The following is a 17,024-nucleotide window of genomic DNA, read 5'->3' as shown; positions in this document are numbered from 1 at the left end:
GAATAAGAAGAGTTGTGGTGGAGATATAAAAACTGTGCAAGTATTATATAGGGATCAGATGTAGGGAGTCTCCAACACCAGGAGAATCAAATGTGGGGAGTCTCCAACACAAAAGGAATCCAATGCGGGTGTGAGAAGCCAATGCTGAAAAGAATCCAATGTGGGGAGTCTCCAACACGAAAGGAATCCAATGTGGGGGTGATCCAACACCAAGAATCCAATGTAGGGAGTCTCCAACAAGAAAGGAATCCAATGCGGGGAATCTCCAACACCAGGAGAATCCAATGTGGGGAGTCTCCAACACAAAAGGAATCCAATGTGGGGGTGAGAAGCCAATGCTGAAAAGAATCCAATGTGGGGAGTCTCCAACACGAAAGGAATCCAATATGGGGGGGTGAGAAGCCAATGCTGAAAAGAATCCAATGCGGGGAGTCTCCAACACAAAAGGAATCCAATGTGGGGGGTGAGAAACCAATGCTGAAAAGAAATGTGGGGAGTCTCCAACACAAGGAATCCAATATGGGGGGGTGAGAAGCCAATGCTGAAAAGAATCCAATGCGGGGAGTCATATTATATAATGACATTACATCCATCTCTAAATAACTCACAACTTATATGATTATTTCTTTAAAAAACTTCTTCATCATTAATGAACTATGGAGCCGGACCGTCACATCTACCTTCTTCTTCTTCTTCTTCTTCTGACGACGAAATATTTTCTCAGTACATTAAAGATTGGGAGGAAGATATGATACAATGGGAGAAGGAAGATGAACTATTAGTTCGCGTACATGCCTCTAATAATAAAATAATGACTTATCTCTCTCAAGAGGCAGAGCGGCCAAAGCGTATTGGCTCAGTTCCTGGTCATTTGGTGATCAATCGCGGGAGGGAAGAAGGTAATTCTCGACTTTACCATGACTATTTTTCTGATAACCCTACATATGGTGCAAACCTATTCCGTAGAAGGTTCCGGATGCACAGGAGTTTATTCCTTCGTATAGTCGAGGTGGTACGTGAGCATGACAACTTCTTCGTACAAAAGATGGATGGTGTCAGCAAACTTGGGCTATCAACTTTACAAAAAGTTACATCGGCATTTCGCATGTTGGCGTATGGAACATCAGCAGATAGTACTGACGAATATGTTAGGATCAGTGAGTCAACTGCAATTGTATGTTTAAAGAGATTTTACAGAGCAATTGTAGAAGTATATGGAGATGAATATCTGAGGACCCCCAATGTCGACGATGTTGCAAGGTTATTGCAAAAGGGCAAAGAAAGAGGTTTTCTAGGAATGTTAGGAAGTCTAGACTGTATGCATTAGCAATGGAAAAATTGTCCAACAGCATGAGCATGACAATACTCAGGTCGTCATGGAGGTCCAACCATTATTCTTGAGGCAGTAGCATCATATGATCTATGGATATGGCATGCATACTTTGGCTTACTAGGATCCAATAACAATATTAATGTATTACAGTCGTCTAATTTGTTCGACAATCTATCACAAGGTATTGCTCCTCCTGCTCATTACACAATTCAAGGAAAAAACTATGATGTCGGTTATTATTTGGCTGATGGCATATATCCGAAATGGCCAACACTTGTTCAAACCATTTCTAATTCCGATGACAAAAAGAAACAATATTTTGCAATGATGTAAGAAGCATGTCGAAAAGATGTTGAGCGGGCATTCGGTGTTCTCCAATCACGATTTGCTATCATCAAGGGGCCAGCCCGTTTTTGGGATAAACGAACTCTGCATGATATCATGACTGCTTGTATTATAATGCACAATATGATTGTCGAAGATGAACGCGACGAGCAAGAAGATATTGTCATTTCAACTCCACAAACAATTCCAAATGCTGAAAATATGGAGATAACGGAAACTGAACGATTCTAACGGTTTCTTGCTCGACATAAGAGGTTGAAAAACAAAGAAGCTCATTTTGCACTTCGAAATGCATTGATTGAACATTTGTGGGAAAGACATGGAAATGAAGCGATGTAACTTTTTTTACTAATGAAATAATGAATTTTTTATTTTTAATTACTTGGTTCTTGATATTTTATATTTCAATTAATATTATTCAATATTAGTCTCATTTTGAAGGTATCGACAAAACATTTCTAACTGTAAAACTTTTATTTAAAAATAATTAATAGAAATAAACTTATGTTGATTTTAAGTTGAATATCTAAAAATAAATAGTTAGTTAGAAGGGTATTATTGTTATTTTGTAGGGGGAATAGTAAATTGGAGGGGGGCTGCATATTTGGAGCAAAAACTCCAAATATGCAGCCGGGTTCAAGTTTTTGCAGCCGGACTCCAAAAAATGGAGTCCGGTTGGAGCTCAACCGGGCTGCATTTTGGAGAAATGCAGCCCGGTTGGAGCTGCTCTTAGGCCCTGATGTTTATATAATTTTTCAACTTAACAAACTATGTATGTATGTATGTAGATATATATAGACACACACTCTACACATTAACAACATTTATCTTAAGTTCATATCCAAGAAAATGTGATAGGTACTAAGCACAGTTAGCTTTAATTATTTTCCATATTTGCCATTTTTTTGAATGTTAATTTCATTTTTTTTCTCATTCCTGTATCGACGTGCATGATAATCTATACTACTTATAAAAGAGAATACCCATGTCAAAACTTTTAATTTTCTATTTTACCCTTTTAAATTTTGATAATTCACAATTATACCATTGATTATAATTAATCTTTAAATAATTATCCATAACTCTTTATTAAATGCACCTCCTACTCTCCCTAAGAATATTTGGTCAAGAATAAAATCATTATCAATAGTTTATAATCTAATACTACATACAAATGGTTATGTCTATATTTAGAATTTTAGAATGTCAATGTTCACTTTTTGGTCTATCTTAGTTGCATGTCGAGGGGCTTGCAACTCTTCTCTCTAAGAAGTTGAAACAACTGTATTGGAGGGACATCAAAGTTTAAACCATGGGAGGACCAGGGTTTTGTAGAAACTATATAATGTAAAATTAGAGAATGATGCACTTTATTCTTTATTGCTTTGGGTCTTTTGAGCACCGACTGATAATTAGTCAAAAATTTCAACTCAAGACTATGAATTTCTTCTCAATCAGTCACAAAATAGTATAAGACAAAGTTAATCAAATAATTATAATAACAAGATGTAGAGTCTAGACTTTTAAAATTCAATTTGAATCAATGCATAAACTATGAACCAATTAACTACAAACAACCCTTTTTATTTTTATATAACTTCTCTTTCATCTCTTGAGTGTAAATTAGCTCATACATTTTCTTCCACTCACCATAATACCTACTAAGTCAAACCATACAATTACAAAAGAAAAGGTCAACTAGAACTCCACTTGGATTAGAATAGAAAATTTAACAAAGCACATGATGTCGACTTCTTTCGAGGATCAAATTTGCTCAAGCACGTGTTAGCATGATATGTTCCTCTATAATTCAATTAGAATTTTAAAAATATGTTTTGAAACTTGATTATTGTAGAAATGAGACAATTTGGTACAATTTAAATTGGTACAATCAATTTGGGATCACTCAAATTTTAAAATGTATTATAAAAGACTAAAATAAACAAATGTATTTTAAAATCTCATTAGATTAAATATTTTTAAAATTCAATTCCCTAAACGTATGTTTTGAAACTTGATTATTGTAGAAATAAGACAATTTGGTACAATTTAAATTGGTACAATAAATTTGGGATCACTCAAATTTTAAAATGTATTATAAAAAGACTAAAATGAACAAATGTATTTTAAAATCTCATTAGATTAAATATTTTTAAAATTCAACCCCCTAAACGTATTTCACGGTATAATTTGAAAACACATTGTATCAAAAAAAATCTAGATGTTAATATCATGAAATAGGGGCACGATTAGGAATGCATTAGGCAAATTGTATTATCATTTTGATGTTACAATGAAAAGTACAAAATAAACTTTTAAAAGTACAAAATAAACTTTCTTACCATGATTTCAGAAAAAAACATTAAATAAATACTACAACCAGCATATTTACATGCATCCAAAATAAATGTTATATTTTTATTATAAATAAGCCCTAATTACTAAAGTGATATCTTCTAAAGCTTTGGCTTTTTTACCTTCTAATTAATTACTCATTTTGTATGTTACAATTTTTTTCATTTATTTCTCTCTTCCTCTCCTTCCAACCATTTGACTTCTATTTCTAAGAAACGAAGTGCTTGGGATGACACTAAAGATGGAAGAGATTTCTATGGAAATGCTATCGCAATGATTTAATGCTAACTTGTGAACTAGAGATTGATAAAATGCATATGAATGACATAATCAGTCTCTCTTGCAATTATCACGAAACTTTAACAAGTGACAAGTCCTTTCGCATGATATATCTCCATCATTCAAACATGTCAATTTTAGTTTTAAGTTTAAGAAATTTATTTGCGAAAGCTCTTATTAATTAGCATTTCCTTAAATAGCTTGAACCTTAGTGTAAATTGAGCAAAGATGCATCTCCCATCTCTAATATTAGATCATCTTTTAATATTGCTATTGTGTTTACATAATAAGTTTGTTCATAGATATGGTTATAATTTTTTCACTCTATTAATCCACATCGGGTATCTGCTATTTAGTAAATTTGACCCTCTATGTATGTATATTTTGTTTCATCTTTAAATGATGATAATTAATATAGACTTTGATAAGGTAATTAAATTTGAAACATGATATGAATTGGTTCTTTTTTTGTCTCCTTACCCTATAAGTTAAGGTCTTCTAGTTATTAGCTAATCTAATTATCTAAGAATTCTAGCACATAAATCTCTTATTACGTTCTTTATGTGGGTTTAATGAATATTGGTAAAATCTAAACCAGCTTAATTACATGAATATTTATTACGTTCTTTATGTGGGTTTAATGAATATTGGTAAAATCTAAACCAGCTTAATTACATGAATATATCTAAATCATCGATTCACTTAACCAGCTTAATTACATGAATATATCTAAATCATCGATTCACTTCATCATTTTATGGTTCACATTTAAATTTTTTAATACTGAACAAGTATACCCACGTGCAACGCACGTGCACTTTACTAGTATAAACAATAAACAGAGATATCCATATCAGTTCGAGTAATCAACCTCATAGCCACCTTAAAAGAAGAAATACATACTCCAAACATAACCATTACCAACAGCTAACTGTAGAGAAGAAACACACCTCCGACTACATACTTCCCAATTAGCATAAGAGGCAGTTAAATTGTTTAAGCTCGGTAAATTTCTACATAATTAATCATTCAGAATTAAATACGAGAATAAGACAGAGGCTTATTTATCTTCCCGTAAAGCCTTTTCATTGTCACACCATCCTGTGGATCAATTTTATTTGGACATACTTCTATGACTGAATATAATATAGAGTGGATAAGTCCAGATCCAACCCCCTTAATTCTACTCTCTATAGTAACAGGGGCGGAGCAATGCAAATTTTCCAGCTTAGGCACTAAAAGTTGAGTGTGATTTATAAAATTGAAATATTTTATTTATAAGAAAAAATATTTTTATATATATATAAGAGGATATTTGTAAAACAAACATTTTATGTCCGAAATTGAAGAGAATATACCATAGTTTCAAGTGTAGGGGGTGTTTGGTTCGAAAAAAAGGGCTCGAAACACATTCCCCTCTCCTGACACAGTGTCCACCTCGGACATTTCACTTTCCTTCGTTTCTTTGTGCGGGTTTGGTTCGCAAAGGGATCTAAGGTTTGTAGCTAAGAAAATCACCTCCATCTCAGCGAAATCGCTCGTCGCGCTTTCTTCCAAAAATGAGCGGAAAATCCGAAAACCCTCCTCTTGTGTCCTTTTGTCAGATCTACAATATTTTCGGGAAATCTCTTGGTTGGCTAGGGTTACCGCCCAGTCCCGCTATTTCTTCTCTCTTCGCGCGTCAGATCTACGAAAGCTGGGGCTTGATGTTGTCCGATTTGTGCTGATGGTTTCTGATTTTGGGGAAATCACTGCGTTTCCTCAGATATTTGTTGATTTTTAATTAGATTTTTGCTAGATCTCATAAAAAAGGGATTTCGTCGGATTTTGGGGAAATCTCTGTCCGATTTGTGCTTATTGCTTCTGATTTTGGGGAAATCAATGTCTTTCTTAGGGGATTTCGTCGGCTTTTTGCTTGATTTGTTAGGCTTCATTTGGATATCATGGTATTTTTCTTATTGTGTTTTTGTAAAAAAACACCATAGTGTTGTGTTTTTCTCTTAAGTGTTATAAAAAAACCATGTTCAGTGTTTTTGGTCAATCCTAGTTTGACACGTAACAACATTATTATTAATATATCATTACTATATTATATATTAATTATAATAAAATATTTTATAAATAAAATATTATAATATTTAGTTTACATTATTATAGTATTATAAATATTAAATATAATACAATATAATATTATATAACATGTTATAACTAATGTGCACCAATAATATCATATTTAATTATTTTGGTATACCAATTTTATATTATATAATATTTTTTAAATAATAATATTTTATTATTAATATAATATTAAACAATTATGAATATAATATAATATTATTAATAATGTTACTATTATTTTATTACTATTATATTAATAATAAATTAATATATTATAAATATGTTAATTTTATACAATATATTATTCTTTCTAATATGTTAGAGTTTATTAATAATACTTTGATAATATATTACTAACTTATGATATAAACAAATATTGTATATTATGATTATATTATTTTTACATTAACATTTCTTAGCAATGAATTATTTTAGTGTTAAAAATTATTTTACTTTATAAAGTATTATATTATTTATTCTATACTATATTAATATTTTATATATTATACTACATTTACCATACAACATATTATTATTATATTATTGTTTTATTATTAAATATGTTACTATTATATTATTATGCTTTTATATTATTTAATAAATATTTTTAATATATTAGATTAACCATAATATAATATAGTATAATCTATATATTAATTATATTTAATATATTATGTTAGATATTATATTAATACCCCATCAAACTCAAAATCAAAACACTAAACTTAAAACACCTAAAAGGTGCTTTGAAATAAGTGTTGTGATTTTGTTTTGAGGATGATTTAGCTTAAAAACACCATGAGTTTCCAAATGCATGTTGTTTTATTTTTAGCAAAAACACCATGAAAACAAGTAAAACGTCATGGTATCCAAACAGATCCTTAAATTTTGACAATTACAGGTATAATTTCACCATTTTTAACATTTTTTGAATTATTACTCAATTGAACAGATAATTATCATAAATTTCTTAGGGTATAATTTACTTGTAAAACTGGTAGCATGATTTGGTGAAAGTCGACAAATTTTGGTATAATCGGGCCAAAGATTGAATCTGTATTTTGGTTTATTCCTTTGACTGCCTCAAAATCTCACCAATTTGTAAAACTTGAGACAAATGGGTGATCAAGTCTAAATCCTCACATAATTAGTTGTAAAATCTCACCAATTTGTAAAACTTGAGACAAATGGGTGATCAAGTCTAAATCCTCACATAATTAGTTGTCTGATTATTTCTATACATGATTAAAAATTCAAATGGGTGATCAAGTCTAAATCCTCACATAATTAGTTGTCTGATTATTTCTATACATGATTAAAAATGTGATTAAACCCTCGATGCATCACCATGTAGCTAGTATTTCTTTTAGTTTTAATTTTGTATGATTTAAGGTAGTGAAACGAAAATAGTAGGATTATAATTTTGTTTGGTGTTTTTTTGCTATTTCTTAATTATGAGTTTGTGAATTATATTTGCATTATTTAGTTTGTTAAAAATGAGTAAATTGACAAATTGTTTATTTCCAATTTGATTACCTATGTATGATATATTTCCATGAAGCCATAAATCATGGTTGGTTGTGGTGACTAGTTACTACGTTTTATAATTTAGACTTTACTGTTTATATCTATTTGTCGTACTTGCTAGCCACATTACTTATTTCAATTTGGTATTTGTATCGTAGATGGATGGTGATGGGGATTGTATAGATAAACAAAGTGTTATTAACATGATTCAAGGGGCTGCATTATCTGTATTTATTATAATATTTACGTTCATAAGGAGAATGCAAACTAGACGTAAATCAATTCGTAATGGTCCAAGTGAGGAAAAAATAAGACAAGAAAAGGCGAGAATTAAACATATGGAGTGTATCTATAATGGTTGTAGTGATATTTGTGTAAACTACATTAGAATGCGGAGTGGTGCTTTTGTTAAATTAGCAAGTATAATGAGGAACAATAGGCTACTAAAAGACTCAAGTAATATAATAGTAGAACAACTTATCATGTCACTAAACATTATTGGTCATGAATCTAAAAATTGCATTGTGGGGTCTCATTTTATAAGATTAGGCGAGACAGTCAGTAGATATTTCAACAAGGTATTACAAACAATTATTTTCTTGCGTGACGCTACATGAGACAATCTCCCAATGACGTTCCCCAAGAGATCAGTAACAACCTGCTATGATACCCGTATTTTAAGGTATATCTACACTTTAAGCACGAGAGTATGTAAATTCAAAGAAAATGAATGTTAACTTAGTAATGTGATGCACGTATTATAGGATTGCATTGGTATGATGGGACTCATGTTGATGCAATGCTACCGATTAATCTTGTTACACGATTTAGAAGCTGCAAAAGTGTTACACAGAATGTGCTTGCAGCTTGCACCCCAAACAAGATGTTCACTTATGTTTTAGCAGGTTTAGAGGGGTTTGCAAATGTTTATAAGATTCTCTAGGATGCATTATCTAGACCACAACCTCATGGATTGGGAGTCTATGATGGTAATTATTTAAAAATTTAACTTAAAACTTTTGATTTTAATATACAAACTTGACTTTCTTAACATTTTTCTTAAAAAATTGTAGGCAAATACTATTTGTGTGATGCTGGGTACCCTATCATGCCAGGTTTCATCTCTCCATACTGAGGCGTTCATTATCATTTGAAAGAATATTCAGGTAAAACACCTAAGAATAAAAAAAATTATTCAATATAAGACATTCTTCTTTGAGGTCTAAGATTGAATCTGCATTTGGCACATTGAAGAATCGTTTCAAAATTTTGTGTGCTAAGCCGCATTCTCCTTTTCCTACACAAGTAGATATCGTTTTGGCATGCATGGTACTTCATAATTTTATTGCAACTGTTGATCCAAATGATAAACTATTCAATGAGTCCGATTTTAATGAAAATATTGATGGTTAGATGACAAATGAGAATGTCAACAATTTAGTTAATTTTATTGAAACTCAAACCCAAAGAGAGCAAATCAATGAAGAAATGAGTGGAAGACTCTTAGGGATGACATTGCTTGGGCGATGTGGGTTGATTACTGTGATAAGTATAACCATGGTGTAAACCACTAAGACTTAATTTTTATATTTATTGTACTATTTATAATCATGTATGCACTCTTTAACTCTATGTTTTGCTTTTTCTATTTATTATGTTAGGAAAAGTCATTCTTGCATTCATGATTTGCTCGTTCAATACAATCCTTATTGTATTTAACTCTCTATTGAATTAGTAATGGCTAATAACACGTCATTAAGTGAGAGTGATAATCATTAGATAACGAGCTCATGCAAAACTTGGTGGATAAGATAGATGTATTTAGTGCAAATATGAAGTGTGCTAATATGCATTGGACCTAGAAGTTATCCATGGTCATATATACTCATTCACAACACTTAAGCATTGATAAGCTAGATGCATATTATCGTCATCTCTTTTTGAGCGAGAATGAATCAAGAATTTTTATGGGCATATCTTCGGTTAGTCAAAAAGAGATGATTAATGCCTTCCTCAATAATGAGAGTTGAAGAACAATATGAATATGGGCTCATGTGGTACTTTGTGATTCTCACTTCTAACATACTTGTTAAATCCACTTACTTTTGGTGCAAGACAAGTCTTGCTTAATTTAGGGAAGTTTCATTTGATTTTGTACTATATGTTGATGTTATTTTATATGCATGTGGAGCATTATGGTGATGGAACATATTATTGTTGTTGATGATGAGTAACCAAACAGTCAAATATTTCAGGGTGGGGTTGATGAGGGGCCGCTCACTTCTTCGAATATCTGGTTTTGAGTTTAGTGGCTTTTAGCCTACACAAATAGAAATTCATGAGCGTACGGGGCTTGGTTCCCTTATTGTACCTCTGACGATCAAGTCAGTTGGTGAACTTGAGTGGGTAAAATGAAGAACTATGAGAGTTCTTATATAGTACAATATTATTAGTAGTTATTCTAAAAGTCAAAAGTTTCCTTCTGTTGAAAACTGTACCTCTATTTATAATGGTAATGGAAGGGTAGAATGAACACTTTAGCTAAGCACAGAATGGCAGTGAGTAGGTATGGGCTGGCGGCGGCGTCAACACCTACTTTACACGTGCCGATCGGCGAGTGGAGGAGAGATTACCTCAGTATTACATGAGAAGTGATCGGAGGCATGATGATGTTGACGTGGTCCGATGAGTCATGAAGACTATCGGGGCTAGAAGCATGATGCACCTGCCAAGCATTAAATATGATGTCAACGTGTTGTCAGCGGAAGAGGCTCGAGGCTAAAGTCATCCTTTAGCTTCACCGATAAGTAACGCCTTTGGAGTCGACCTCGCGAGATGTCGAGTAACTGGTCGAGTGGGCTCGCTGCGAGTCGTCTTCGACAAGAGGATCGACAAGTATCGCCATTCATGTCAACATAAGGAGATGTCGACTTGATGGGTCGGCTATGTCGGGATCCTTAGTTGCTTTGACTATTAATCTGACTTGAACGGTGCAAGCAGGGGGACACATGTCTGTTGCTGGCAAAAGACCGTATTTTGGCGACTAAAAACACCATAACAATTACAATATGTAGTAATTATTTGTATGACTTTGATTTTAGTTGTGTCAACTATAAATTTATGGTTTCATGTGCATATTTATCAACATTATGTGATGATTGTAGAATACTAATTTTATATTGAACTTGTGTTTGCAGGAACTTTATAAGTCACCATATACATGACAACTAAAAAAAATTGTATGTAAGCAAGCTACAATGTATCTACATTGTATTGGATGGCTATTGATGTTGGTTACTAATGAAAATATTGTTATGTCATGAGTTTTAGTTGGTGAATTTTTTACTTTTAGGCTATGATGATTGTCAAATATTCTGAGATTAGCAACCTGCAATGTTTATTAATATTGCCTTGGATGACTAACAACGATGATATTGACTAAGTTTTGAGCCCTCAACCATAGAATTCATAAACATGTGGCTGATATATTTTACGTGATATCAACAAATATTTTCACATGATTTTTTTACTCATGAAGTTCATTCAAATTAAAATATGCATAAAATAGCATAGTAGTACATGATAATAGCAAAGTAGTACACGTCATTGCTTTCATTTTAGCGATTGTAAATAGATTTCTAGTTCATGATGCTCTCCAATACGATCCTTACTCAGATTGCCAACAATTTTATTGTAACCTACATCATGCGCATGTGTTAGGAGTTGCTTTTTGTTCCAGTACATCTTGGGTATATCTTTGCAATAAGGACACTTCCAATTTTCGTTTCCGTCTATAACTTTTACATCATTAGTTCTTAGCATAATTTCTGCCCACATCTCATCTTGCTCTCGATCTGTATCAGTATTCTTCAAAGGTTCGTTTTGGTTTACTAATCCTTCCACGCTGATAAAAAAACATAGTAAATTGACATTGTAAAATAAACAACTCTATTTTAATCATAAAATTTTTAAATATTCTTACCTTTGATGATGACGCAGATGAAGATTTACCAATATATATATTTTTCTTACTCATATTTTTTCCTGGTTAATATTATGTAAGCAAACATTGCTTTTTATAGATGTATATGGAGTGGTACATTTACTTGGTCGTTGGATGTTGAATATGATGATATTAATTTGGATCAATAAAATTTCTGCTTGTTTTGCCCATGGTTTTGTAGCGCTCATGGTTTTGAAAGCTAACTGGTTTTGGTTCTTGTAGTACAGTCCCTAATTATCTCCATGTATGGTATTTTCAGGTTTGATACGATTTTTCATGTCACATAAATATTTATGACTAATCAGGTTGATTATAGGTTTTTACAGGTCTCATAAGAATTTTTCTCTAATTCATGTGTGAATTTCATAAATTTATGAATAATCATGTTATTACAGGTTTCATGTGATTTATTCCTGTCAAACAGGTATTTTTCATGTCAAATCAGGTACATAGTTCATAACAGTTGAAATAATCATGTTATTACATGTTTCGTCTGATTTTTTATGTCAATCAAATATTTATGATGAATTCAGCTATTTGTTGGTTTTTCATGTTATATTGCACTTTTATTTTTGGTAAGATTACCTCCATTAACGATCACAAACAAATTTATCTTTACTAAGTCGTAAACTTACACACTTTAATACCAACCAAACATAAGAAAAATGGAAAATGTCTAAACACTAAAAGTTTTCTCCCTTTTTTGATGTCAACCAAACACAAGAAAAGTGTATACGTTAGTTTTCCATCATGTTTTATGTGTGAAACAAACCCAAACAATCTATTTCTTGGAAAAGTTTGGAAAACCAAAAACTTGAATTTATTTACATAGAATTGTATTTCCTAATACATGGAAAACGAACCAAACTATAAAGTGAATGTATGATTTACTTAATGGGGACACTGTGAAGTTAGCTTTACTAAAATTTGAACATGTACCTTTTGGATGTGGTACACGACAAAAATAAGGATTGTGTAGTGACTAATGTGTAAATATATATTGATGAATATGTACCTTAGCCTAATATGGATATAAGTTTGCCTAGATTCAGGGTGGGCACTTGCCTGGCCTGGACTACATGTGGCTCCACACTTTCATCTATATATATTAAAGCTATTCGAGTTAGTACTTTAGCTTAGCACTATTCATTCTACAGTATGCCCGATAGGTTATTATTAAAGAGACAATATGTAATTTTTGTTTACAAACCCAATGTTCAACCAAATTTGTTTATAAGTCCACCACTTCAAAAATCCATCTCTAGTACATAATGCTCTATGGGTTTGAAACTTTTCTCAGCTCCGTAACATCAATTTAATATAGTTAAAAGTAATAATAAATAAATAATTTATCATCTATAAATCCAATAAGCTGATCCAATTTACTTCTAAGTCCATCCACTTGAAAATTTATTTATAAACCTAAAATACTCCATCAACTCCAATAATATAATATAATAATATAATGAAGGACTATATAAAGAGTTTTTTGCTATAAACTCCATAATTTATTTTTAAATTCACTCACTTCATAATTATTAGTTTTTGACCTAAAATACTCTAATGAATTACTTTTAAACTTAATTTATATTTCATAAATTTATTATATCATAAGTTGTAACCATAGATTGATTATTTAGCTATAAATCTTATCCTTATTTATTTTCAAACCTACCCATTATGAGGATTTTTTACTATAAATATAAAGTATTAGATATATTTAATTTTAAACTACACACCTCAAAAATCACTCTTAGAGTCAAAAAACTACACCAACCTATTTTTAAGCTTAATTTGTGATAGTTTGTGCCTATGGTCTAAGTTGTTATGTTCAATTTTGACTTGATATATTTCTTTTCTAAGAATCTAGGTGTACAATATTTTAGACGAAATGCTTAAGCCTTATTTTAGGTTTTGTTCACATAGTTACAATGTCGTAAATGGTAGATAAGTTTTTTCCTATAAGTTCAAGATCTTATACTCATTTATTTTTAAAATCACCCACTTTGCAAAGATTTTTTTTCTAAATCAAAAGTATTCTGCTAGTTCACTATATATGTAAGTTGATATATTTTATTTTAACATGTAAAATTTTATTCTAAGTGGTTAGATAGAGTAAGGATTTTATCAGAACACATTATCTAATAGGGTGATCTATACCACTCATGGGTGGTTAAATGATTAGTTTGTAAATTATGGTTATTCTATTAACTTTTATAGTGGTGGTTATCATAGAATTCTTACTGTTTTGGTAGACCATATATTTTATAAATAAAATACTTAATAGTGTTACATATTTGTTTTTTCCCATGCTAATGAGGCAACATCAAAAATATTTTTTTGTGTATAAACTCAAAATTGTAGCCTATTTTCTTTTAAACTTACCCTCTTTCTAAAAGGAGTTCTTGTGTATACGCCCGAAATCTTGCCTTCATTTATTACTGAAGTCATTCACCTCCAAGATCACTCTTGAGATCTAAAATACTCATTCGAACAAATCGTAAACTCACTTTCCATTTTCACTGCTAATCATATATGAGTATATTTTGTTATAACCTTGTATGTTTTCGTTCTAAATCCAAAGTCATACTATTTATTTTTAAACTCTCTCATATCCCAAGCTACTCTTAAACACAAAATACTCAACATTATTTTAAAATCTATTTTGCATTTCAACAATTTTGTATACATTAGCATAATGCACATGCATTACACGTAGGCATACTTGCTTTATATTTTAAATTTCTTTCTTAAACATTTTCATGAACATTATATTGATATATTTTCATAAGGTATATGAAATATATTAACCTAACATAACAATATTTTAATATGCATATATAATTGTACAAATTTTGACTACTAAATTTATTAATAATACAATATATGTCAGACGTCGGCATTGACATTTATAAGATAGTGCTCAAACAGTTTAATATCTAGATATATTTTATTTTATAAGTAGTATACTTTAGTAAAATGTCACTTGTGCAATCAATATGAATAAAAAACAAAGTTAACCTTCATGGACAAACACATGTTTGCTTGTGTTCCTTTCTAAACATTGATTTCTTGACCTTATCTTACAAAACATTGGTTAGTATTTTGAACTCCTCATTTTCTATCATTTAACTCATGGTATAAAGATGTATTCCTATATAGATCATTAGTAACACTCAAGAAAAACATAAAACTCGTCAAAATTAAGAAGGCTAGGTGCTCAGCTACATAAACTTCATAATTGAATCCTCTGGAAAATAAATAGTAACTTGAAAAACCTGTCAAAAGAAATGAATAGATAAGATGAAGTTAATATTTTTTGCTTGTTTATACATTAAATTACATGATTGCTGCTCATTATTTCTCGCAACACATTCTAGATCATGCTATCATTTTACTTGCATGGGTGTGAGAAATCAAAATTCATAGATGAAAGTTCATGTTAAGTAAAGCTTCCCGGTCAACAGCTGTAAAACCCCGTAAAATACAGTGAATGAATTTTTTTTATTATGAAATATATGTTTATATCATAGATGAATATGATAACAAGTGTTTGAGGATCAAACAGAGTGTATTTATATGAGAAAGATCGAGTGATAAGACTAGCACACAAACAACATGCACCAACAGGAATTTTCCTACGCGGTCGACCGTGGCGGGCGACCGCCGGGCGCGCAGCAGAAGCAGAAAGCTTCTATCTCTTGCGTGGTCGACCGTGGCGGTCGACCGTATGTAGTTTTTCCCAGTTCGAGTCTTATTGGGTTTTGGGTCAGGTTTGTGGGCTCATATATATAATATTATATTCGTGAGAGCTTCTTCTTCACCACAGAAAACCCTAGCAGCCTCCTCCTTCCCTCTTGCAAACCCTAACCCCTTTTCCTTGGTGATTTCGGTAGATTTTGAAGAGTTTGAGCGAGATCCAGTGGTTTTCGGCGTAGGAGGATATTTTTCCAGTGTTTTTTTTGGAGTTGTTCATCATCCCTCAGACAAGTTTCATCTCGCCCAACCCTATACCCATGTTTTTAAATGTTTTAATAATGTTTTTCATGTGATTTGTGAGCCTAACATACTAGATTATGTATAAAAATAGATCTATATGTTGTATTTTTGCAAAGAGAACGTGTTTTCAGTTAATAAAGATCTATATGTTGTATTTTTGCAAAGAGAACGTGTTTTCAGTTAATAAAGCTCACCCACGAAATTCTTAGTACAGATCTAGATCTGAGTTTATTTCTAACAAGAGTTTTGTAAGAAAGATTTTTGTTTTTGAAGATTTTAACACGAAATTTACATGTTTAAGATTTGATTCGTTTTATCTATAGTGATTAGACTGAAATTCACATGTTTTGGTGAAATTTACATGTTTAAGATTTGATTCGTTTTATCTATAGTGATTAGACTGAAATTCACATGTTTTGGTTATGCTAAATCACTTATGAAGGATTGATAATGTATATAAACATCACACGAAAGTTTTTGGATCAAGCCACGTAGAACAGAAACCTGAACTAGGGTTTTTGCTTTTACACGGTCGACCGTGTCGGTCGACCGCGTGTCGTGCACAGAAGCAGTAAGCTTATGATCCAGTCGTGGTCGACCGTGAACGGTCGACTGCTGGGAGATTTTTTTTGCTTTTGTCCTTTTGTGCGTAGGTTTGTGTGGCTGACAAAATATCTGGGTTATATGGGTTTGTTATACACTGAGATTAGTATACATGAGTTGACTTTAGACATGAGTCTTAGTTTTATTCACCGGAGCATGAGGGTGAATGGTATATATGTGATTTCTGACACTATTTGCTTATTACAGTCCTCGTGTTGGACTATAAGCTATCAAGTTCTCGTGTTGGACTATAAACTATTAAAGTCCCCGTGTTGGACTATAAGCTATCAAAGTCCTCATGTTGGACTATAATAATCAAAGTCCTCGTGTTGGATTATAATCCACTACAGTCCTCGTGTTGGACTTTAAGCTATTGCAGATCATACTTTGGATATTTACTTATTGCAGACCACGAGTTGGGTATATAATTGACATATGATAGGTCATTGATATTTCAGTTGG

The 17,024-nt window shown here is 31.7% G+C and overlaps 1 protein-coding gene across 1 annotated transcript; it reads left to right on the top strand.

Moving 5' to 3' along the window:
* LOC109847109 lies at positions 650–9,092 on the top strand. The gene is made up of 4 exons (XM_020416354.1): positions 650–1,286; positions 1,371–1,514; positions 8,722–8,862; positions 9,031–9,092. The coding sequence occupies exons 1-4, from the start codon at positions 650–652 to the stop codon at positions 9,090–9,092; spliced, it is 984 nt and encodes a 327-aa protein (XP_020271943.1).

This window comes from Asparagus officinalis, chromosome 7, assembly GCF_001876935.1.
Source record: "Asparagus officinalis chromosome 7, Aspof.V1, whole genome shotgun sequence".
Classification (NCBI taxonomy): Eukaryota; Viridiplantae; Streptophyta; class Magnoliopsida; order Asparagales; family Asparagaceae; genus Asparagus; species Asparagus officinalis.
This window is presented reverse-complemented; position numbering and strand designations above follow the sequence as displayed.

What these genes read in the sequence shown, in the direction of transcription:
- LOC109847109 (XM_020416354.1), top strand. Translation starts at nt 650, where the DNA reads ATGAACTATGGAGCCGGACCGTCACATCTACCTTCTTCTTCTTCTTCT. An exon ending in GCAAAAGGGCAAAGAAAGAG is followed by an intron (nt 1,287 to 1,370) that starts GTTTTCTAGGAA and finishes GACAATACTCAG; the next exon opens with GTCGTCATGGAGGTCCAACC. An exon ending in GTTCGACAATCTATCACAAG is followed by an intron (nt 1,515 to 8,721) that starts GTATTGCTCCTC and finishes CACGTATTATAG; the next exon opens with GATTGCATTGGTATGATGGG.